The 25,401-nt window shown below is 43.6% G+C and overlaps 1 protein-coding gene across 5 annotated transcripts in view; it reads right to left on the reverse strand.

Annotated features, from left to right (window-relative positions):
* The window catches only part of pbx1b (pre-B-cell leukemia homeobox 1b), a 123,916-nt gene that overhangs the window by 59,450 nt on the left and 39,065 nt on the right, over nucleotides 1–25,401 (reverse strand). For 2 of the 5 annotated variants that reach the window (XM_037115577.1, XM_037115579.1), the window contains exons 2-5: nucleotides 23,464–23,568; nucleotides 18,653–18,937; nucleotides 3,521–3,795; nucleotides 2,650–2,723 (exon numbers count right to left, since the gene is read on the reverse strand). In XM_037115577.1, the coding sequence (XP_036971472.1) occupies nucleotides 2,650–2,723; nucleotides 3,521–3,708 (262 nt within the window). In that variant the 5' untranslated portion in view covers nucleotides 3,709–3,795; nucleotides 18,653–18,937; nucleotides 23,464–23,568. Of the gene's footprint in view, nucleotides 1–2,649; nucleotides 2,724–3,520; nucleotides 4,442–18,652; nucleotides 18,938–23,463; nucleotides 23,569–25,401 lie in introns of those variants that run through there. The other 3 variants (XM_037115580.1, XM_037115582.1, XM_037115581.1) reach the window with 3 other exon arrangements.

Raw genomic sequence — 25,401 nt, forward strand, 5'->3', positions numbered from 1 at the left:
AGCAGAAAAGTGAAAGTGGCCACAGACCATCACAACTATGATCCAATTATCAGCAATTAAAGAAAAACTGAATAAATAACAAAAAATCAAACGAGTCCTGATTATTTGTTCAACCCTTGTCGACCACTAAAAATCTAACTTTTAACTTCAAACTCAGAATATTAACGAGGCAACAATACAAACTCAGGAATAAACAACCAGCTCTCACAGGAAAATAAAAGGTCCACAGAACACCGTTTGAAGCTAGAAAAGGTGGCAGGGTCCGCCACACATAAACAAAGTCAAGCAGTATGACACTACGTGGGTTCAGGCATAAAAAAAATAAAAAATTTCCTTCCTTTAACTCTGGAAGTCGACAAGCTGCAGATATTTCTATAATTCAAGTTAGTATTGATATTAAAGGTGCATTATGTAGTTTTTGGGGAAGAGATTTCAAGAAGAAGAGAAAAATTTGCTTTCACAGATTTTCAAGCTCAACAAATGTCACCAGGTGACGACATCTTGTGTTTATAATCGTCTGCGGAGCCTTCTGGGGACCATGTTACCCTCTGAGGACATCCTCGTTATCCAGCTCTGGGAATTTTTTCTGCGTTTGAATTACTAAGAACTTTGTGAGATTGCAAATGTCGTATTTCTGAGTTTAAATTCATTTTCCAAAACTACATACTGCCCCTTTAAGTTAAGAACTGGGATGTTTGAGAAAAATAACACCAAGAAACTAAAATTTTTGACCTTTTCACAGCATCCTGAGCTCACCAGGAGAGTATTTATTATTAATTATTAATCATCGAGCCCATTCTCCACGTTCGATGAGTGACTGTAATGAGGGAAAATGTGTGAAGTCTGACGACAGACTCGGAGTGGAAACACTCTTTAACACTCCGAGTTTTATTTACACTAAAACACTGCGAGGTGTTGAGACTGCCGGAGGTGAAGAAGTGTTCCAGGCACTTAACTCTTAAGTGTGTTGATCCTGATGATTTTTGTGCCGTGGCAACGAGAGAAGAAATACGTGCCTCACCTCTGAACATGTGTGTGTTGGACGTTTTAAAAGCGACAACAGAAAATCTGGGCAGAACGTGAAATGTTCCTCGCTGAAACTTCACAATAAAGCCAATTAAGACAATAAAAAAGGCAGCAGATCTCCTGTGTGAAGCTCCACAAGCTGCACCTTGTGTTTATAGGTTGCCAGCTGAAAGAGAGAAGAATGGGTGTGCAGGCAGGAAGAGGTCCAAGTTACTTTGTACTCTCAGCAGAGCCGAACTTTGGATGAACTCCGAGGAGCGCCGGGGAGTAAAACACTATGCATAACTGTGTCACTCCCCCCCCCCCCCAACAAAAAAAAAAAAAAAAACCTACCAAGACAACAAAAAAGAAGAGTGAGCCAGCAGGCTTCAAACGGCCCCCCGCTCTCTCCCGAGGCACTGGCCGATTCAAGATAAACTGCCGGGGCTCGTTGGGGGGGGGAGAGTAGGCAGCGAGGTGAACTTCAATGGAAACCCTCAATGAAAACATCCATGAAAGCACCAGGCGAGAGGTCGAGATCACACACACACACACACACACACACACACGAGAGAAGCAACATAAACATCACCAGTCGCCGCCGCCGATGCCGCCACAAAAGGTCAAGTATGAGCAAGTGCAACTTCGGCTACAATGAAAACAACACGGTCCTCAGCCTCCATCCGCTCCCGTGTTTGATTTCACGCACTAATGAGTGTGAAACGCACAGGAAGCGGCTTTTTTTTCTTTCTTCTGTCGCCTGGCGCAAAGCATAAAAAACTGGCATGTTTTGGCGACTCAATATCTCAAAGTTTTGAAAGAGTCCTACAGCACATCAGCCCCGAAGACAGGGAAATAAAAGATGAGACGCACGCTATCAGTCTGAAGTGCACCGAATTCCATCTGTGCCAATTTCAAAAATGTCACGAGGAAAATGATTTGGAAACATGACTTACGCCTCCTATGTTACGTTATTTTCTCTCCCAGCAATTATTGTGCTGACATGCTCCCTCTCACAACCGCTTTAATAGAGAGACACACAATGCAGAACAGAAAAGAGACGTATTCACCAGACTTGACAGTTAACTCACAAGGGGAGACATCAACGTGCTTGTGACAATTTTTTGCTCAATACTCTCTATTATTCCACAATAGCATCAAAAAAAGAAAAAAAAAAGAGCCCTCATTCATATTTTGACACGATAATTGATAGGGACCGCTCGAGGTAATTGTCCACAGCTCCTATTGTGATTTTTTTTTTTTTTCTTAAATAAAAAAAACACGCCGACTTTTACAGCTACAGGAGGAAACACACGTCTCTACACATGTCAGTGAAATTTATATTAGCGAAATTGTGTCGAAGTGAGTGAAAATCCAAACATCAGGGTTGTGACTCTGGAGTGTGAATAGCAAATTAGCCTTCCTTCCATTTTTCTGACGATAGAAGAGGCTCCACACAGAGCCGGTACTGTGCCCTCTCCTGCAGATCTGCAGAGCTCCATTAAGTGAGAAAAAATACAGTGTGCAGCTTTGTGTCGGGAGTCGACCTGCTCGAGGACACTTTTCACTGGGTGTTTTTTTTTTTTTTTTTTTTGACAGAGCACTCTACAGGGGGAGTTTGATTAGAATTAATGTGAGACGTACCTGTTTTCTCTTTGATTTCACACAAGACATTGAAAAGAGCTGGCTTCATTCTGTGACAGTTCAGAGCGTGTTTCCTGCAACAGAGAGACGTTTATATTAAATCTGAAACTTCCTTCAGCTTCTTGAATCTGATTTTTTTATGTGCATTTTTAAAAATATATATATATATTGTAAGATGAATGCAAACAGCACAATTACAGGCACTGTTGACTATTTTTTAAATTATTATTATTGTTTTTTGTTTTGTTTTTTTTTACAAATGGATGAATGCCACCTGCACTCACAGCTTCATTTACTGCAACATAAATCCACAAACCTGCATTCAAAGGGTTATTTTTATTCAGCTGTATCTATCCTGCTGCACCAGTCACGTGTAAATTGATTTTTCTGACCAATTACATATATAAAAAACTAAATATATGAAAAGTGTAACTTTTCTCAGTCACTTCCAGCTGCATTGAATTTAATGTGAATTGCACATTATGGATGAAATCAGCTGTAAGACACTTAAAAAAACAACACAGCTCATTAATTATATTTCATATTTTAAATAAATATATAGACATGAATCTGAGGTGTGTTTGCTGTCCTCACACCGACACGTTGGCAGCTCTCAGTAATAAACACACACTTTTATTCCCTCCTGAAGGCGCGCGGCTGTCCACTCACTCCAACGTGAAGCAAACTGTGATCTGAAGGCATGCCATCGTTATTATCTCCCTCACACTTCCATATATCTGCACTTGCACTCTGCTGTAAAACCTGATAATTCAACATGTATTTCCTTCCTTGTTATCTACATGTGCTATCTGTCCACTTTGCCCGCCGCCGCCGCCTCCTGACAGAAGCGGAGGGAGGCTGGAGCTTTTACCTGGCTTGGGCTTCGTCCAGACTCTGATCCGTGATGGTCATAATTTGCTGTAAAATGTCTCCAATGTCCTGTTTTCTCCCGTCGCCGTCCGTTCCTCCGGTGCCTTCCTGCATGTGCTGCGGCAGGCCGGGGTGCCCTGCCATGCCCACCCCCGTGTGAGAGTGCATCAACCTCGGCTGCTCGTCCATCTCTTCTGCGCCTCCTGCTGCTGCTGCTGCTTCTCTCTCCCTCTCTGTCTCTCTCTATCTAATTCTGTGTGTGTCGCTGCTCAAATCCTGCAAAACATACATAAAAAAGGAAGAAAAAAAAGAAGAAGAAGAAGAAGAAGGGGTATAAAAAAAATAAAATATATAAAAAAAGATCCCGGTGGCGCGGTAATATTTGCGCCGCGCGTCTCTTCCTGTCGCCGGGGCTGTTTTCGGTGGCGCTCGCCGCGCAGAGACGGCTGTCGGCAGGAGAGAGGAGAAAGCGGAGTCCTCCTGCTCTTGTGGCTGCTGCCTCTCTCTCTCTCTCCCTCTCTCTTTCTGTCTCTCTCTTTCTCTCTCACTCTCTCTCAGCTGGTCGGAGCTGAATGTGAAACCTGAGCTGAACTGCTGCTGCCTTCACTGGAGTAGGGTGTGCGTAAAAAAAAAACACCAGGAGAGAAAGAGAGAGAGAGAGAGAGAGGCTGCCTTGGTTTTCTACTACTAACATGAAGTGGGACACGTTTCCTTCTGATCCAGAGTCCACTATTCCCTCCCTCCTCTCCTCTCTCTTTGAATTAGATGTGAGGAATAAGAAGTGCGGATTTATTTCACTCTCTCCATCCCTCTTTAGGCTTTTTCTCAATGTACAGTACAGGCTGTGCAGGCCAGGCAGGCAGGCAGCAGCAGCAAAGAGCGTGAGGAGTCAGACTCCGCCTACGCGTCATGATTGGGAATATAAGACCATTTAGCCCCACCTTGAGGTGCCTCTCATGAAACGTCGATCATTGGACTGTAAAGGTGGGATGCAGAGGAGAAGAGCAGGGGAGATGTAGCTGCTGCTGCCTTTTTTTTTTTTTTTTCACTGAGCAAAAAAAAAAAAAAAAGGAGGGAGTCGTGATGGATCGAGCCTGATCTCCAAATAAATAATGTTGGCTGACACTGGAGGTCTGCTTTAGTCTCTCCCCTCTGACCTCAGCATGGGCCCCCAGCGGCTCCCTCAGGGGGGAGACCCATTTCATTTCAAACCGGTGCCAAGATACAAGGTGCACTAATCAAAACTGTTGGCCGGCTCCTTTCGTTTTAATATAATTATCAGACAGATAATGTGATTGGAGATTTATGGGCTTTGGAAGAATCAATCCGCTGATGAGACACCTTCAGGAACACACCTATATTTCATTTTTTTCTCCCCCCTATTTTTTTTTTCTTTAATAAATGAGACTCCTGCCGTCAGACGCGCTCCTCTTGTTGCAGGAGGCGGCGGAACATCGACTTTGTTCATTCATTTCCAGGTATGTTGCAAAGGCTCCGCTTGGCTGACTTTGGCAGGGTCCTCCTAATGTAAGGCGGTGACCCATGTTGCGCAGCCAAGCAGCAAGGCCCGAGTGTGTCTGGCCAGGCTGAAAAGTGCCCTTCAGGCCCGGCGCTGCCTCGCTGCCGCTCGCTCCCCTCCACCACTGAGAGCCATTCAGAGGGAAGAGAGGAGGTGGAGGAGGAGCAGGAGGAGGAGGAAGACAAAAAATCAGTGTTGGACTACAGTATGAAGACTGCTGTGCAAAATCATCAGCCTGGATGTGCACACGTGTGACGCACATAATTAGGAGTGCACGTAAAGAATCAGAGGTTTTTTAAACAAGATGCTGACGATGGCTGCCTGCAGCTCCTGTAACACTCATACTAACCACAGCTGAGGCCAAGAAATCCAGTTAAATAATAAGTTAGTCTGATAGTGAAAAGATTTAAAGCCTCTGAAAACATGGTTTCAGATCCACAGCGAGTCTTGTGCCCTGTGGAGTTTTCTTGTAAACAGTTTGTTTACATTCAGCGTTGCTCACTGAAACTCTTCCCGTGTGTCCTCCAGGTGTAATAAACGTCTTGACTGCATCTCCGTCCTCATAAAACATTTGTGAAGCTTAATTTAAATCTGCATTGCACAGTGTTTTCCTCCACGTTTGATAACAGGTAGATTTCTAGTAACTCCCAAAACGACGTACATCACAGTTTCCAAAACAACACGACGGTCGCAGTGTTCCAGTTACAGGCAGACCGGACCTGTTCGGTTGGGTTTGTGCATGAAAACTACTAATAAGGATAAGAGAAAACTTATCCATGGTCACTGATGCATGAAGCCAATCAAGTTTGACTTCCTGGGTGTAAAACTAACTGGATCTTCCACATTGTGTGACCCGACAGAGTCCTCCGCCGGTCGAGCGGCTAATTTTTATGGGTTAGCGCTCCGCTAACTTGAATGGGAACCTCAAACTATAACCCTTCTAGACTTGTCAGGTGTTATCGGACCTAATGGATCAAATTCGAGGTTGTAAAGCCAAATATAAAAAATCTATCCAGCGTTTTAAAGCTGCTGCTTTCACAATGTAACCTCACACAGTTTGGACATTTAAAGCCCGGCGCTGGTTCCTGGAGACTCAGATGAGAGTCCACTGTAACTCCACCGTCATTGGTCGCTCTTACCATTGCTTCCTCCTTTGCTGGTGTGATACTTACTACAGCCACTAGAGGTCACCATCTAACAAGAAACTTAAAATACAGTTAATAACAAGCTGTTTGCACAGTTGACCTGCGTATACAACGTACGCACTGCACTTCTTAAATCCTGATTGGTGCACTGCAGTAGGTAACACGATCTCGCTCTACCTGAGGCCCCTCCCACTTTTAGAGCAGTGACATGAGCACAGACAAAAAAAAAAAAAAATACTGAAAATCTCATTTAAAATAACCAAACTGTTCCAAACGGTGGAGAAACTGTGCACTTGTCCGTCACAGTAAGAACAGCTGATTGAGAAAAATGGGAGAAACCGTTTTTTAAATGACAAAGTGAGTTTTCCTAATTTGAGGTTGAGGTGCTCATGAATTTTTGCAGCGTATTCTTGTACTGCCAGCCTGATAAGTGACAGGCTGTATTTGTACGACTCCTGCACACAATAAAAGCCTAATTTTACCATCTTATTACGTCTGTTTCAAAGTACAACATCTCCCGGTTGATATTAAACTATTTAAAAACCAAAAAGCTGCAGATTTTCCTTCTTCTTTCCTTTACAATTCAAAATATACAAGTGGGACGCACCCATTGGAATTCGTCTTGTACAACCATTAGCATATTTGAGTTTGAGGCGTAGCGGCAGTGACATCTCAGACTGTCTTCCCAAGCCTCAGGTGGAGCTGCGGTGCGATCCTGGAGCGAGGTACTCTTCCCCCGTAGGAGCTCCTGTGAAGCACCGGCTATGTAAATTGGGGGAGCAGAATATGTATGATGGATAATGGTAAGTGTGGTAAGTTTCCTGCCATCTGCTCAGTAGTAGAATAATGAGAATACCTGAGGGGGTCTCTGTTACACCAACATCCATATGACTCCCCAACATCTGCTAAGTTACGTTAGCAGGGGCTTTTAGGAATCTAAATATATGCTGATACTTTCGGGCTACAATGCAAGGCAAACAAATCACAGAGCCGGCAGTGATCCTCACCCAGTCGTTGCCGCGCTGATGTACGATCAGACACGCACTCGTGATAAAACAGTGAAATGCTTATAGGGGTCCTGTGAAATTTGCTTCATTTGCAGCACAGATAACAAGCTATATATATCACGGAGCACGACGCTGAATACATGAATTTTCCATACCAGAGTGCCATCAACACTAGTGGGACTTTGTGATGGAGTCACAGTTATTAAAAGCACCAAAGGCAGACTCTAACAGCAGTGGCAAATATAACGCCCAGGTGCAGGACAGGACAGCAGCTCTGGACCTCACGCCTCGGCACTGTAGAGCCTCCTGGGCGGCTGTGGAGCAGACTGGAAATAAACCCTGTGAACATTTAAAGTCCTATTTTTAAGAAAAGTCGATTTTTGAGCCTCATTTCTGCCTCGATGGCAGCCGGACCGACCTACAATCCTAATGGATCAGTAGTTGGTGAGTTGGAAATAAGACTCAAAAATCCACTTTTAATAAAAAAAGCGCCTTTAAATGAATACATATCGTATAAAAAAGGTTGTTGTTTATTTAATTAGAGATTTGTTTCATTCGGTCGTCTGTCGCTCTACGATCCAGGACAGAGTGAGAAAGTGAGGAAGGATATCCGTGTGTTTGAAATCAGGTCGACATCTCACTTTACTCAGCACTCACTTCGTTTGTCCTCCAGTAAACATCTCCAGATCAGAACAGAATCTGCTGTCTCTCCAGGTGTTTATTCCTCCAGAAGGTCCGGCTCTGCACCCGAGTCTCTCCAGCTCAGTTTTAGGATTATTTTACCTTAAATACTGTCTGATGTGAGTCACACGATATTTAACATGTGTGCCTGTTGTTCTTTTTTCTGAACAACTTCTACATAGCAGGGCTGCGAGGAGACCTGGAGGTCTGGAGCTCGCAAAGGGCAAGAGGTTGGATTCACCGAGGACAGGTTGTCTGTCCATCACAGGGCACTTAGGCCCCATTTACACTTGTCGTTTTAAGTGTTCTGTATCTGGGGGCATTTTGACGGACAGTCGTTCACACTTAGCCAAATAAATGCATTTCTGTTCGCTGCATCGTAAATCTTAATGCACCTGTCTTCAGTTTTCCAGGACTAAATGTGATTTTATCCCAGTCCAGAGAGTGGAGTTAAAGCACCTGGAGCTGTTCGCTAACGGCTAAAAACACCTTTGACAGTTCAGTCACAACAATATCATCGACCAAGAGAAAAACTTTGGTGACCTGCGTTTTTTTTTGCTCGTCTTCAGAGGTCGTTACTCGTGCTGTTCTCCAGGGTTTGTGCTAGTTGCATTTAAATTTGTGGCACATTAATATAAAATATAAAACATATATTAAGCAGGATACGGACAAATGCACTCACACCTAAATGCCAATTCAGCTTACCTGCATGTCATTTGTTGTGTTTCTGTCATTTAATTTTCACTTCATTCATTCACCTTGTAAGTTGTGTTTTGTCCTCCATACATGGATCATGGCTTCACTCTGTCTGATTCAGAAACAGAAGCTATACATCATTAGAGAAGAACCAAACATCTCATGGATTTACTGACATTTATCTTTGGTTGAGAAGTGACGAGGGGAGAAATCAAAAGGTCCAGAAATGTGTTGGATCATATATATTAACAAAGCAGTACACTGCACTAGTTGATGGCACATTATTCTGTAGCACGTCGACAGAATAGCTTAAAACCCGACGGAGTTTTTTCACAGCTTTGGGAAAATGTGTTTGAAAACTAACTCAGAGATTCAACAGGCCTGCTGTCGACGCAGGAGAAGCACAGAGGACGGCTGGAGGACAGGACGAGCAGCCAGAGGCGGGCTGGTTTCCATGGCACCTGAGAGAAAGACCTCTCTACTCCGGGCCCCGGGTCACACCATGTGATGAGGCTGTGAAGATAAATCCTCCCTTTCATCCTGCTCGGCTTTTTGGCCTGTGTGGAGGCAGCACTAATGGAACGGATTCATACACATAACCCTCCCTTTGATTTTAATACGTTTGGACTGAGAAACGAATTCACGGGAGCTCCATGTCCATGCTCCGTTTTCAAACATACAGCTGCATATATGTACGGCTGCAGGATGAGGAAAAGAGAGCTGGAGGAAGAATGAGGTGACTACTTACTACCTGTGCTTTTTTTAAAAAAACTATAAATTAAAAAAATCTTTTGCCTTGTGCAACACAAATGAGTCACCATAGCTCGGAGATTACACTTGAGTGACCTGGCAACAAGAGACAGTAGCTGCTTTCTTTTCATGTCAGAGCAGAAAGTGTGACGTCAAGAGTTTCAGATGCAAAAATGAACCCTTGCCTTCAATCCCTTGAGGTAGAATACATTCCTGTGGAGACACGGAGGAGACAAACAGTTGATCTGCCTGCACAGTCATACAAACCATCAAAGGGGACATACTGTGCTCATTTTCAGTTGCATGATTTTATTTTGGGTCTCTACTGGAATAAGTTCACATGCTTCAAAGCTCAAAAACCACAACAGTTGGCTCATATTGTCCAACACTGTACCCTTCCTCTGAAACACTCTATTTTGGCTCCTGTCTCTTTAAGGTCCCTCCCTCTCGTCTCCTCTGATTGGTCAGCTCACACATGCCTGAGCCAGCACTGCTGATATCAACAGAGCATCGGCGGAAAATTAATTCTTAGGTGCAAAACTTGACACGAGGCATAAATTATGCAAAGGTGTGACTCTGTGACATCACGCTACATCACAAAGTCACAGGATTAAAGGCGGGACTACTGACGGGGCGTTTCAGGTGATGTGTTCTCTGTACGAGAAAAGAGCGTCTGTTGGTGACTTGCATCAGATACGTACAGACGATATTTTAAACTCAACTTTTTTTAAAAACCTAACCAAATTGCAGGCATTTCACAACATTAACCAGGCGTTTATTATTGTTACCATGACAATGAAGGTCACCTGACTATGACAAATGTTGAGCACCTTTGTCAGTTGCTGCATGTCCAAAACTCAAAAAAAAGCTGTTAGTTGACATGTGAAAAGCTCAAAATCCATGACAGGACACACAAAATGTTCTTAAGCTCTTCACACGACCACCCCGTTAAGGATGCAGGTGATTCGACAGACAGCCAAAAGTTTGAAGGCGTTTTACGTTCGATAGCTTAGAAAAATAATATGTACAGCGTTCTCCCTGTGCACTAAGTCGTCAGCTGGGTAGAAAACACAGTCTTTGACGGCCGGGGGTTTTTTATGCGGAGGCTCTGTTTTTTTAGCTGCCGAGTTTGAGCGAGCGCTACACGGAGAGATCCGCGGCACGAGCCGGCTGGAGCAGAGCGAGCACCGGTGGAGTACATTCGGGAGGAGGTCTGAATGGATCAATACATCACAGAACAAAGGGGAGCTGTGCTTCAGCAGGGGCCCCAGAACAAGACAGGCCCATTGCTCAACCACTGTCACAGCAGTGTATCACAGGCATCTCACATGCACCTCACAGAACAAGGATAAAGACAGATGTGAGCACGGGTGGATAAACTGTGGAAACTTGAGACACGAGCAGCAGACAGACAGATAAACTACAGCTACTTTAACACACTAACACTTTGTTCTACAACAGCCATCTGCAACTTTGTTATATTAAAAAAAACACTTTATTGTATCAGAATTAAATTGTGTTTAAGTGACCTGTAATGTGATTACGACATTTTGGGGCTTGTGTTCTTTCTTTCTTTCCAGGGTTTGGATGATACAACTAATCAGATGTGCTGTACATTAAATTATCACCTGGTTCTGTCCAGTCTTCCCATACAGAGGCAGGACTTGCTGCTCGGGTCACTGTGGTCACCTCAGTACGTTACCTGTGGATGGTCAGCAAGTCTGGAACTGAACTGGAGGCTGTAGGCTCGTTAATGGAAAAATTCAGCCAGAATTCAAGATTAAGGTCGTCCCATCATGTCGGGGATGATAGAAAAAATATAAACCAACAGACTATCAATCGTTCCAAAGATGCCTCAGAGACAAAACGAGTAAATTACCAACTGAACCTCAAGCTAACTGAGAGAGAGTTCAACTTCTAATGCTAGTTGAGCTAGCCTGATTCCTGCGATGTCTTCGGCTAATGTGGATAAAAACTACAGAGCTATAAGCTCACAGCCGATGTTGCTAATCGAGCTAAAGAGCTAAAGACACAGCAGGACTGAGAGTTTCTGTGTAGTGAACTGCAATTTTCATGGTGATAACGCAACGTTAACATTAGCGTTTAGCGGTCAAGTGCTTTGCATGCTAATACTTTTAAACAACAACTATAAATTTTGGGACCATTTGTGAAACCATAAAATGTTTTCTTTGAAACAAATTAGAGATAACATGTTGATTAGTACATTTTGTTGATGACACTTCCTTTTTTTGTGAGTTTTCTGATCGGTGAGGGCGCTAACATTTGAAGAGAGCTTGTTGAAATATTTTCCACGTCTTTGCACTAAACTAAGTTAAACTGAGCTGCTGGCAGTGGCTTCATATTAACCGCACAGACATGATAGAAGTAGCATATTCATCTTTTTGTCTATTTTGTGGCAAGCAACACAAAGACAAACACTTTGGGGTTGTAGGACGAGCCAGGCGGCATCCCAAAGTGTTTGGTGCGAGACTTAAAAAATGTATTTTTCTCAGAAATAGGACCTTTAAAACCCCAAATATCTTGTTTTTTTTTTTCTATCTCTACACGGATCTGTTACTCAGTGATGGAAAATAATGTGATTAATCATGTGGAATAATGCGATTATAATGAGGAGCTGATGAAGTGAGAATTAAGGCTAGTTTGTTTGGATTAGCTTCATATTAGAGGTAATAGTTCCCCATCAGTTAAAACGTGCGTCAGGATGAAGCACCGTGGACCATCAGACAAGGACGTCCAGTGAATCACACCACAGGCCTGAACGCGTCTCCGGCTGTGTTAATTATAAATGCAGCGCAGACTCGAAACGAAACTACCTCAGATTGTACGGAAACATTTCTTAGAGCGGAGACGTTGAGCTCGAACCTGATCACCGCTGCTTTTCCACCTGACCAGTCCTTAATGTGATAGATACGATGTCAACCCGTCACATAAAAGGTTACTGACAGTCTAGTTACCCTTCACACACCAGTAGCCCACAGCATGCCCTTTCTCTCATTCCTTTTTGAGACATCTCCTTTTTCCCCCCTCTCTCTCTCTCTCTCTCTCTCTCTCTTCCCTTTAGCTGCCTGTCATATTTCTTACAACACTGTTTACCTCTCATGTCAGGCGCGTTCTCACAGTAGCTTACACTCTAACCAGCGATCTTCCAGGAGACCCCCCCACCATCACCACCTCCTCCTCCTCCTCCTCCTCCCTCTCTTTTTAAATCCAACCTGTGTAATGTTTGTGCTGGTGGGCTGCTGGAGAGACTTAAATGAAGCTATAATCAAACCCCCCCCGCCACACACACACACACACACACACACACACACACACACACACAAGATAAATTAAGAGGCAAGCGTTGACTCAGCGTTTTGTTGCCCTAGCGATCCATTGACCCTGAGGGCCGGCAGCGAGAAAATTGAGAAATGCTCGTTTTAATGCCTATCCAATATATACGGCATCTACCTCGAGATGGGGCTGTGCAATCAACCACTAATCCATTAGACAGAGATGTTTTTCAAAGATTGACGCGTTATTGTGCTGCTGTCTGCACTGGCTCACGTTCAAGGTTAACCTTTTAGAGACGCCTGATTGTTGCTAGAAGGTTAAACAACACATTAACATGCATTAAAATATTAAATTATGGCTCCATTTACTATATGAGGGAAAAACAACAACATAAAAAAGGCTTTTAAAATTATGAAGGCAATTGATAAAGTGGGTGGCGAGCGCAGGCGTTTGCTCTGGAGCGGGGAGGTGGGGGGAGGAAAAAAACAAAAAACTGGAGGTTGTGGAAGTGAGATGGTTTTCAAATGGGCAGACCGGGTGCAGTTCTGGCAGAATGAGGGCTGCTTTTATTGCTGGGTTAATGAACTGATGGTGAGGTCAAATATAGAGGCCTTTTTTGCAATTAAGGTGACTTTTCCCATAAGAGCTGGTCAATACACGGAGACAAATTGGAGCAGCCACCTCTCCTCGCTGCTTGTTTTATTCCAACGTTTTTGCGAGCCCCCTCTCAGAAATAGCTTCAGTCTGTGGCGGGCAACATACGAGCTGCATCTATCTTCCAGGGAGAGTAAACCCACACAGCAGGAGGCCGGAGAGAAGCCCCTCTCTGTTACAGTATATTGACAGTGGGAGGACTCTGAATAAGTGATGCCTCCTGTCGGCTTGAGTGAAATACAACCTCCACCTTGTTCCAGAGGATAAGCAATTAACTAAGCCGAGCCGCTACAGTGGAGCTACAGTGGCGGCGCGCCTGCGCTCCTTTCCCCTCTATCTCGTCCATTTAAGTAATTTAAGGATTGGAGAGGGCTGTCTGGTTTTAAACATTATAAGAGGAGCAATCCCATCATGCACGTCTTCACCCTCGCTGTTCCATCTCGTGCCGTCTCCCGTCAGACGTCTCTGACTGACAGCGCTTGCTTTTCAAGGGGTCCGACAGCACACCAAGTTCAATTCACTTTGTGCAGCTCCAGTCGCAGCCGGGGTTAGGATGCATGTAGCTGCAGCCGCGGCGATGGTTTGGAGGCTAAAGAAAGACGAGCACAGGAGGAGGAGGAGGAGGAGGAGGGATGGAACGAGAGAAGGGGGGCAGAAAGGACAGACAGAAAGACAGAGGAGGAAGAGAGAGAGGAGACCCTGTCACTTGGCATCACCATCACGGAGCAGGTGAAGAGAGATAAATGTCAAAGGACTCTCGGCGAAATAAAACAACAACTCGCCTGCACTCATCCAGGCAAGCACAAGTCAGCCACAGTTCGTGAGTCTCCTGGCCTCTGGTCTAAATAGACACACGGAGACAGAGGAAAAAAAAGAAAAGCCCATATAAAGCTCCATACAGCCAAATGCAAAGACGAAGGGGAAATAGAGGGCATGAATATGGATTTATTTAAAGGAACAGATCATCCAAAAATGAGAATTCAGTCATTATTTACGCACCAGCATGCCAATGGAAATCCGGTCGATCGCGGATACGAACAGGGAAACAAGTGAACCTGATCTTGTGTTAAGATCTCATGTGTGCACGACAGACTTCCACTGACTAACTACCGTTCAGGTGCCCAGCTAACTTACAATGATTTAATCCTGCGCTCCTCTAGACTTTCCAGATGTTATCAGACCGAATGGCTCATATCATGATGGTAAAGCGAATCACGTCGTGCAGGTTGTGCTGCTCAACCGTTCTACAGCCACTTCATTCATGATGTAAGCTAACAGGAAAAGTCTCTGTGGGTGCTGGTGGATCACATGACACTGTAATCACACAGTTTGGCCACTAAAAAAAAAACAACTGTCTTCAAAGCCTGGGTTTGGACGTAATCCAAGAAAGTCCAGAGATGGTAAACTGATTAGAAGAGTTGGTATTTAAGCCCCAACATGTGTGGTCGACCGGACGTAAAAAAAGCAACCACAAACACAAAAAAAACTTTAAATGGGTCCATACAGCTCATCTGTCGTCATCCAGAAGTCTTCAGAAGCCCCAGACTGATTTGAGAAGACGCGTGGTTGACCGAGTTTGTCTTGATTCTGTTTGTTTTGAAGATTTTGTCTTAAACTCTATGTGCGTAACTTCTTTTCAAATCAGTTTTGGGCTTCTGAGCTGTATGAACCCATTTAATATCCCCAAATACTTCACTTCCAGAAATGTTTTATGGGAAACAAAACGTCACCTGACTTTCTATCAGCATGTGGGTGAAGAGATAATGACCGAATTTTCATATTTTGGAGGGTAAACACTCTTTAATATAAGCAATTTAACAGCTCAACCCTAATTTATGATTGTGGAATTAATATAAAACTTCAAACAAACCTTAATCTTCTGGCTTTGTAATGTTTTTTCAGTTTTTTTCTTTCTTTTTTTTTTTTTTTGAAAAGTAGGAGTTTGATAAGAAATAGTCATTGTTGATTTGTGAGGTAACACACCTGGAGAGGACACCTAAAAGTGCAGGAAAGGCTCCAAAATGTGTCCCATGTGTGTGGAGAGTGTCACAGCTGCGGTGTGACAGGTCCTCCTGCAGGCCCTGTTCGCACAAACACTGCGAGGCTGCTTTTATTAACACCGCCCCCCCCTCCAAAAACACAAAAATAAATAAATAACAGAGAATAGAAGCCAGGGCTCTGGAGCCAAGTAGCTGTTGCTGGAATTTTTCTGGCCTAATTTGCATTAATAAAGAGGCTGTTCCTTGTCGGAATGTGTTTTATCCAGCTCAAAAAATCCCTGGGCGATCCCTCTCCGTAGAGCACTGGGAGAATCCGACTGTCAGAGCCGACAAGACAAATGAATCCCGGTGTCAGCGCCGAGTGGCTCCACGTTGACAGATTGAGAAGAACTGTCCCTCTGTCGACAGGCATGCTTCATTTTCAAATTAATAAATCTGAATAAAATATTTTACCCTTCATTATGAGTGCTGCCGCTGTGACAGCTTTGCTGAACAGGGCTGGGGTGGGGACGGTGGGGGGAGCGCAGAGGGGGAGGACGCTGCCAGTGAAAACAGCTTGCACCAAATCCACCTGGGCTTCTGCTGTGTATTTATAATGTTTGCATGTGTGTGTGTGTGTGTGTGTTTTTGTTTTGCGGCTTGTCTTCCTTTTATGCACATGCACATTTTATGCGTTTTTTCCATTGATCCTCCGCTCGCACATTTTCCGCTCGGCGCGCTCCCCGAGCCCCCCGAGTTCCACCAAAGAGGACGGGACAAACAAAAATAACTAGCGCCGCTGCGGTACAGTGGTGATAGATTCCTCACGTATTCTCCCCGCACACCTGTACGGCCATATGGAGACACGTCAACATGGCAAAAAAATAACTTTTCAATGAGACTGTTGAGCATGATGTAAACACCGAAATGTAGCATCGGGCTAACGGCGACACAGGAAGTCTGTTGTCTTTTACTTTCCTCTGCACGGTCACAATGTAAACTATATGTGATTTAGTCTTAATGACTTACATTAACGATCTTCTTTTAATTTCTCAGTCGACCACGTGTGTGCGTGTCACGCGCAGGAGAAGTAAATGAGGATTGATCAAAGAGTCAAAGTGTTTAGCAGCGAGCGAACACACGAGTCTCCTGGCAAAACGCGGTGGTGGGTATAAGTAGATGCTGAGTGACAGATTGATGGGGTGAAAGACGTAATTGCTTGAGATAAAAAGGAGTGCAAAGGGGGGGGATGTATAAATATAACACACAGGACTCATAATCCTGCAATATTACCCCTCCAGGTGGAGAGAAGAAGGCATAAAGGAGCACGGTGGGTTGTATCCAGTCAGTCATTCTGGATGCTAAATTAATATGCAACAGCAAACACTAATATGCCCTTTGAGGAGGCCCGGCATATTGTGCGAGACTTTAAGCTCGTGAAGATGCCTGAAGGCAAATTCCTATGAATAACATAAAATACAATATCATGCGCGGTAAATTGCAGCATTTTTTTTTTATTTTTTTTTTATGCTGCTGTGTTTTTTCTCTGTCAGATGCATTTTTCTCTCTTCTTGCTGCTTGTTGTTTTGCAGCACTTACTACAGCTCTCAATATCAAATCTTCATCATTTAGTCAGAAACGCACACAGGGAATGAAAATAAGCATCGTTTTTTTGTCAACGGATGCAATTTTAGGAGATTTATACGCTTTATTGTGATGGAAATAATGTGAAACAAGGACTGTAAATAAGAACAACAGCAACACGTTCACTTTCAAATAAGGTATCCCATTTCCTTTAATCAGCATACGAGAAGAAACGGCGCTATCGAGCCAATTAATTTACACCAGTCGACGTGTGTGTAGTAATGACAGGCGGCACAAAGGACTCCATGTTCCTCCTCCTGTAGGCCTTCAATATTTAAAGAAGAGTACATGTTGTTTTTTTTTTGTTTTTTTTGGCAAGGCTACGGCGACGGCGTGTCAGTTAAACTTCTTAGACGTCAGCCTTCCCTGTGAACATCACATCATCAGAGATGACATTTCATCAACTAGCTCAATAAATAATAGAACACAGTGGCTGCCATTTGAACCTTGGGTGACAGCTTCTGAGGGAAATTGTCACCCTCTAATTTGTTTTCTTATGTCTTCTGTCATCTTTTATTAGAGTTATCACCTGTGTTTGCATTGTCCCGAGTACAGTAAGTCACGCGGGTCCGCTGCATTTACATTTAACGTTTACATTTATCTAGAGAACCCCCCCGGAGAGTTTTAAACAAATGGTCGATAAATTAAAAACTTCCGTAATATTCAGAGGCATCCGCGCAGAGCCTGACTCGACTTGACATCCTTGTTTTGACCATAGATAGATAGAAATCAAGTAAACAGAGCGGACAGGGAGTGACAGCGCTGTATTTGTGATCTCTTTCCAGTGGATGGGGATCGTTGGGGAGGGGGGGCGCAGGAGAAATGTGCCAGCCCTAATGCCTCATGGCAACTCATGCTCAGCTGATAAGACAATATTTCGTGTAGGGTCAATGCCAATAAGGAGCCTTTTCAACACCGCGGAGATGAATAGGGCCTGACTGCCATGATCGAAATGCCACACACACACACACACAGAGTCCTGAGGATGTAAAACATGTGGGAGGGATAAAGAACAGCACTTACTGATGATAATACATGCTATCACAAACCGACTGAGAGGGTGTAATCAGGTCATTGTGTGTGTGTAGCGAGGCTGAAGAGGACTGAAGAGCTGATATAACAACAGCTCGCTTTGTTCTAATGGCAGGAAAAAAAAGTAGAAACACACTCCTCAAGGATTTCACTTAAACTCGAGCACCGCTCTCTAACGATTCGGTTTAATGAGGCTGTTTTTAATTAACGCGACCTCCGATTAAAAGCGAGTGTTGATTCAGATTAAGAGAAATGTATATACGTCGGCGCAGCGGTATGAAGTCCGTATTTACATATTTCAAATCAATTTTAAATTAGACATATTTTAATCAGAGGAGCGCAAGTTGCACGTCCAAGCAGCTAACGGCGGCTACAGTTAGCAGCAGTTAGCGGTTGAATGTTATACTGACACAAATCACACTTTACTCGCAGGTTTCCGTTTGAAGCTCCGTCCTCGATCCTATCAGTAGATCCCAAATTCATGTCATGAGAATTTTTTAGTAGTAGTTAAAAAATATTAGATTACAGTTAGATTAGATTAGATTTGCAATGTGACCCAGAGTCTGCTCGAGTGTTTTATGGCTGCTGTAATCGTTAGCGATGATAAAAATGCAGATATGGAGGAAAAAAAAAGTGATAATTACGTTCAGCGTTCTAGGCCTCGTTTCCCTCCGTACTGATAATTGGATTCGGTGCCGAGGAAGGGTTAAACCTATAAAGAGATATACGTACCTCAGCTGTGACCCCGTGCTCTCTAAGGTATCTCCCCCTGCGCAGGATTCTTATTCAACTTCAAACTGACAGTGTTTTTAATCTTTTCTTTGCTTCTCTCCTGGAGATTGGGGAAACAAAAATCAATACGCTGTGGCAGGCGATCTAGAAGCCGGTGAATTACAAGGCCAGGATCTGGCCGCGCTGCCTGCCTCGGCCAGCCTTGAGCAAAGGGTGGAGGGGGGGGAACCACGGGAGTATCATCAGAGACCAAGGGCAGGTCACAGGTTCAGGTCAGGAGCACCACTGAGGGGAACAAAAAAAAAAAAGCAAGGTATTTACTGTCTGGGCACGAAAATGAGAAATAAGTTTCCACACAGCACCAGGGGAGCCTCCAGTCTTCTCTCTTCATTCCTTTATTTATTTTTTTGCCTCCTTCCTGAGAACAGTCGTGGCCTCTGTGCCGCTCTCCCTCCACACTTCTCTCCTGACTCCCTTCGGATGATATACTGGTCCTGAGCCCGTGATAATGCCCACACTACAAATCTGAGCGCAGAACATATCGACACCCGGGTCTGTCATTATCCGTTAATCACGCAGCTGACGTACCTTTCAATCCAGGCTTCTTGGCAGCCCACCAAGCTACATAAATGACCTCAGATAAATCCACTACAGGGCTACAGACCGCACACACACACACACACACACACCTTCATTTTGACTCCAGACACCAACCGAAACTCTCACACACGCCGAAACTCATCATGCTGCTTATCAGGACAGATGCGCCGAGCCTACAGATTATGACACTGACTATAAACCAGGCGTGTGAAATGTGAGGAGACATTACAGAGGAATTAAGTTGAAGATCGGCTGTTGAGCAGGACTGTCGTGTTACTGTACTCATTTCTTTGTAGGTCTGTTTTTTGGTGGCTGTATTTACAATTACTGTCTTAAGGCTCATTTATACTCAAAGTTAGATACGTATACGAATAGTTACGTATCTCTATGTACGTACTCTCCCTTCACTTAATCTGTTATGTGTGCACGTTCGCTCAAAGCTTTCAGATGTGGACAAAACAGAAATTGTGGTACTGCTTTTGTCTGTTTCTTAAGAGGCACATTGTCACAACCTCCTCCACCGTCGCCATGTTTGTTGATCTCAGTTAACTCTCTAGCTGCCCTCTAGTGGATCTATCTTTTAACTTCCACGCCAAAGTAAAGAAGCGTGTGGGCAGCAGAGGTGGATTTCATCGTTCGATGTCGAGATTCAGTTCCCGTCGGTCAGTACGGCAGGAAGAATTGTTCATATCGTTGGTGTTTTAGCGGTGAATCATGTGATGGACAGTTCTCAGCTCCTCGCTCTCAAACGATCGTGCTAACAGTCAACACTGCAGTTCAAGTCAAATACGTAGCTGCAACTTCTGATTATGTGCATTTTTAGACAACACAACAGTGGATAATGTGTCTATTCACCTTGACATTAAATTGACACATAGTGAAGGTAAGCCAGGAGTGACTGACTGACTGAACGAGAACGATGAGCTACTAATGAAATGGAATGGAAAACGATTGCTATGCTTTCCTGTTTCTCATTGGCTAAAGTTCGATGACAGTGTCCTAGATTCAGCATACGATTGGCTGGCTCTCAGTCCTCTTCACCACTCTGACGACTTAACAGTGAACAACACAGCAACTGGTCTGTGAGTTCGTTCGCATTAAAGAGTTGTTCCTTCAAAATGATTCGTTGGCAAACGATCGATCTTTAGTTGGCAGTGATGATTAACCTATTTTTTGTATGTAAAGTGTGCATTGATTTACTTCACTGTAAAGTCACTTTGTCATTTTAAACTTTCATACTTTGATTAGTGTCAATAAAGGAAACCTCCAAATCAGTTACTTTAAGCGACAAGCATCTGATACCTCCGACAACTTTACCCCACTCCTGTGCAGTAAACTGAAATTCTGGACACCTTACAAATAATTTTGCACCATCGCTGACATGTTTGGTGTTTGCATCCACCAAAACTCAACACATGGCATTGTGGGATTATTTGCTTAAAGCTGCGTACAAGCCGCTGACATGTGTTCGCTCTTTTCATCACGCTGTGGGAATTGTTGAGGTCAACTTGCAGAAATGTTGTACGCATAATTTTGGACACTCGAATAAAATGGCAAAGTCCAAACCTGCTATGATGCCAATTCTTCCTTTAAAGTTCTGAGGAACTCATGTGATCTAGAAGAAAGAGCCAGAAAGTTCAGTGTGAAGCCAGAAGACGTTGATGAGGATTAATGATTAGATGTGTGTTCGTCACAGCTCTGCAATAAAACCCATGTTTACGTTGAGTCAGTGAAGTGCTCATCGAACTCATGAGACCTAATCAGCTTCATGCTGTAACACAAACCTCAACCCTTATTTAGAGTCTGAGGAGATTTAATCAGATTGGAGGACTTGTCACAATATGACCCCTCTTTCAACAGGGTGTGTTTTTTTCCCATAGTGCATCTGTTTGGCCGGATAAATGACTGTGTTACATTTTCTGGGCAGACATGTTGTTTGAATATGATCATATAATTATAACTGCTAAGGAGGTTATGTTCGTACACCTGCGCTCATTTGTTTTGTCTCTTGGTTGGTTGATTTGTTAGCTTAGCCATTAGCTTTCAGTGTCTTCTTAGTTTCTTTAGATATGTTTGAAAGTTGAGACTCATCTCCAACTTGAGATACTGACAAATACTAAGGCTTCTGGGTTGGTGGGTCGGGAACTCGACATTGTGAGATATCAAAAAACTCAGGCTAATTTATGTAGCTGGTATCTATGAATGACTACAAAATGAGACTGTTGGGTCTCAGCTGAGGTATGCGCTCTACTGAGTGCTGTTCTAGGTTTATCTTTAGGTGTCCACCAATCAGTGGTTGTGGCCATAATATACACAAGCTCATATCAGTGACTATGGTTCACTGAGAGGAATTTCTGTGATTGGATTTCTTTGACCCACATTTTAGATTTCCACAAATCTGAGACTTTTTGACACGTCTGCTCGCAAAACTATCACAACAATTCCAGAAAAAGCGACACAATGTAAATCTATATATTGCGTACATGTAAACATATTGTCATTGCTTTTTTTGCTAAAGCACGGATGCAAATTGGAAACTTGTGTTAATGTACATGGAACCTGAAAATCATTTCGTTCGACATGTAACATGAAATCACTTTAAAAGGTGCCATACGTAAGTTTACTCACCAAAAGTTCTGTCGTCTCCCGGGGTGGAAAGCAACGTAAACTTTTATTTTGCCTCTCTTTCTGGGCACTAATTCTTCATCCTCTCATTTTGGTCTGATCGGACACTAACGTAGCTTGTGAGGTATCACATGCACGCTAACTTCAACAGATCATCTGTACAACCCAGCACACGCCTGTCTTTATATGCTGATGATACTTACTTCCAACATAGAGCTTCAACCACAATGAATCCTACAGATTGTATTTCATGACTGTTTCACAAAATAAGAATATCTTTCCGTGGTTTCATTTCCTGATCATCCTGGATGTGAACCCCTTGACTTTGCACATTTGTTTCCAAGCCCATGTGCACAAATCCTATAGATTATATTTGTTGGTCAGAAGAAATGTATTGCAGACGCCACATCGTCATCCACATGAGATGGAGCGTGGACCAGTTTCAGATTTAATATTTTCCCTCAGCAAAAAATAATGCCTGATTAATTTCTGCTTGAGAGTCCAGCCTTAAGCACTTTGATCGATATGTGTGCAACTACCTGCCAATGCTGGACTGACTGAGTAATTAGCCAATGTGCTTGGCGGGCCTGACGGGGGTAATGAAGTCACGCAGGCTAAGAGCTGCCAGGAAAGAAAATGATTCCAATCCAAATAAAGACAGTTCCCCTTCAAAAGCTTTTGTACGTATACGGACGGATAAAATGAGCGAGCGTGCTATAAGATGCGCCGATACGCTTTAACATCACAACAACACAAATCATCTCCGTCCCAACATGCGCTTGACAGAAGTAGAGAGCCCATTCATTTGTACGAATATTAATTCCATCCAAGATTGAGGAAGAGCGCTATAAATATCTGTGACCGCCTGATTGCTCCGGGAAGATCAAACGGAGACAAACAATGTACTTTCTAAACAGTTTGTTCTGAGAGAATCATGACAGAAATAACTGACAGCTCTTGATGAACAGGAACATCCAAAGATCAGACAAGTTTTTATTGCATCAGAAATTAATTCTAAAAATGATACATCACTCAATGGCGTATTAAAAGCGTTCAGCGCCCGCTTGAAGAATTTTTGATTTCCCTGACAACGGCGTCTAATTAGACCAAACATGTCTCTGTTTGTCTGACTGAAATAACTCAATTATAGAAACCCCAAACATCTGGCTGCACACTCGCACACTTGATTAGAACAAATTTTTTTCCTGAAATGATTAAATAAGACAGTAATCACTTTGGAGCCAACTCCATCTCCATTAGAAGTCGGCAGAAGTAAAAAGACGCGGAACCTCAACTAATCCAATCGCAGCTCTGAACCCACACTCCTCGTCGTGTGCCGTTACACGCGAGGATGACAAATAATCAGATATGCAACTGTGTGTGCACAAATAGGTTTAGAATCGCAGCTACATCTCAACTTCACTTGGATTGTTTTCCTGCTTTTATTTTTAGGTTTGTGACAGATTACACAGAGCGGGTCTCTAATTATTGTTGGCTACATGCTTCGCTGATGAATGCCACGATTTGCTGCGAACATGTTTTGAACACCAGAGTTATCCAGGGAGGTTTGGCCCGTGGGCTTGTACCTTCTTCTTCTTCTTCTTCTTCTTCTTCTTCTACTTCTTCTTCCTGTGTAGCCTCTGCCATCAGCCCATTTACCCGTGACAGAACGGAGCAGAATCCGCTGTAGCCTTTAATTTCAGGAGAGAGAAAGAGAAAAAAAAAAAAACCTAATTGAAACTTTCTCTCAATGATTTGCTACTTGATTTGACGCCGGACTTTGCCCCATTGTCACAAAATCGATGGAGGCGAGACAGACAGGGCCTAACTGGAAAAGGCTTTTGGCTTTTTCCGTGCTGCGAGAGCGTCGGGGTTAAGTGATGTGTTTCTGACGCTGAGTGGGTCTGGGACACCCCATTCGCTCGGCAGCCCTCTGGAACTCGCGAGCCTAATGGCAGAGCAAATCACTGGGGGGAAGGAAACCGACTCGGTGTGTGTGTGTGTGTGTGTGTGTGTGTGTGTGTGTGTGTGAGCTTATCTATTGTCCATGTGAAGCTGTTTGTTTGCATGTGTGTGTGTGTGTGTGTTGGAGAAATTCTCTGGGGTTTCGGATTGTTCATAAAAACCAAGCGAGGGCTGCAAACATAATGACTTCACTCACCTCCCGAAATCAAAATTAAAAAGTGGAACATCACAATGGACGCAGCTATTATCATTGTAATGGGTCGCCACAACCGGCCAGCTGCTGTGTGTGCAAGTGTGTGTTGTGTTGTGTGTGTGTTTGTGAGGGCGATCTTTGTCTCTTCCCCCTTGTCACCTTTTATCTAATGAATAAATATAAATACGAGATAAATATCACAGCTGTCAGGCGAGAAAATCTCCAAAATGTCAACTTGACAGGAAGTGTCAGTTAACTTAAAGTTATAATCCTGAAGATTTCCATGAGATTAAATCCAATCTTGGATGCTATTTATAACGGGCGCGCTTTGTTTGCATTCTGGTGAAACCTCTGCAACTGCGTTCTCGAGAGAAAAGGACAGCACGACCAAGAGCCATCATAAGAATTACCGTCTGTCAGGAGAAGATACAGGAAGACGCCTGACATTACAGAGCCTAAAGGTGTCAGAGCGCTCAGAAGGAACGCGTTAGGTTAAACATGGTTATCGCTGATGCAAGTGGCCGCACTCGAAGGTGGGTTAAAAAGCCTGAAAGTAGAGACGCATGTAATCCCTCGAATGGCAATCATAACAAGTTATTCCTTCACGGGATTCATTGTGTTGCGCTGTTGTCTCAGTAAGTTATGGAAATTGTCAGACGTGGTTCCCTTGATTCCAGTTGAGATGCTCTGCAATCATCCGACGAGCACTTTGGTTGAAGCACACCGACGTTTAAAGTCTGCGTAAAGAGGAAATCTAAAGAGACGAGAGCCAATTCTCTCCTGTTTCCTACTGTGAGACCATGTTTCCTTTGGCTGTGAGACTGTTTCTGAACTTTAACCTGAATAAGAAGTTATTATTATAACCATGTCAATGTTCCAACTGGTTACTTTAAGCTAAGCCATGAACTGTAAACCACAAATCCAACCCTGCACGGATCCATCTGGGAAGTCATCATTGGAAACTGTTTGGGTTTATGGTTCGACCCAGAACCATCTGTCTATCACAGGCTAACTTTCCTGATTTCCATTGAAAAAAAGCATTCAATGCCGTTCTTTGCTCCTATTTCAATGAGTTATACTCTTCAGTTCTGATATGACTGATGCTACTGCAGCATCTGTGCTAACAACTGAGGAGCTGCCATTGTTGTTTGCTAATGAACAGCCGCTTCTCTCGCTGGTCATCCTGCTGAAACCACACCGGACCTGCCAGAAGAGCAGATGGATGCCAGTCATATATTATTGTTGTATTACATTGCATATGTATTATGTTTTATACTTTGGGAAGACTTGTTAACTCTTTAATAAGAGTATCTCTGCCTCTGAGGATCGTTCTGTTTATCGGCAATGGTGGACACTGGAGAGCTAC

Source organism: Acanthopagrus latus, chromosome 11 (genome assembly GCF_904848185.1).
Source record: "Acanthopagrus latus isolate v.2019 chromosome 11, fAcaLat1.1, whole genome shotgun sequence".
Lineage (NCBI taxonomy): Eukaryota > Metazoa > Chordata > Actinopteri > Spariformes > Sparidae > Acanthopagrus > Acanthopagrus latus.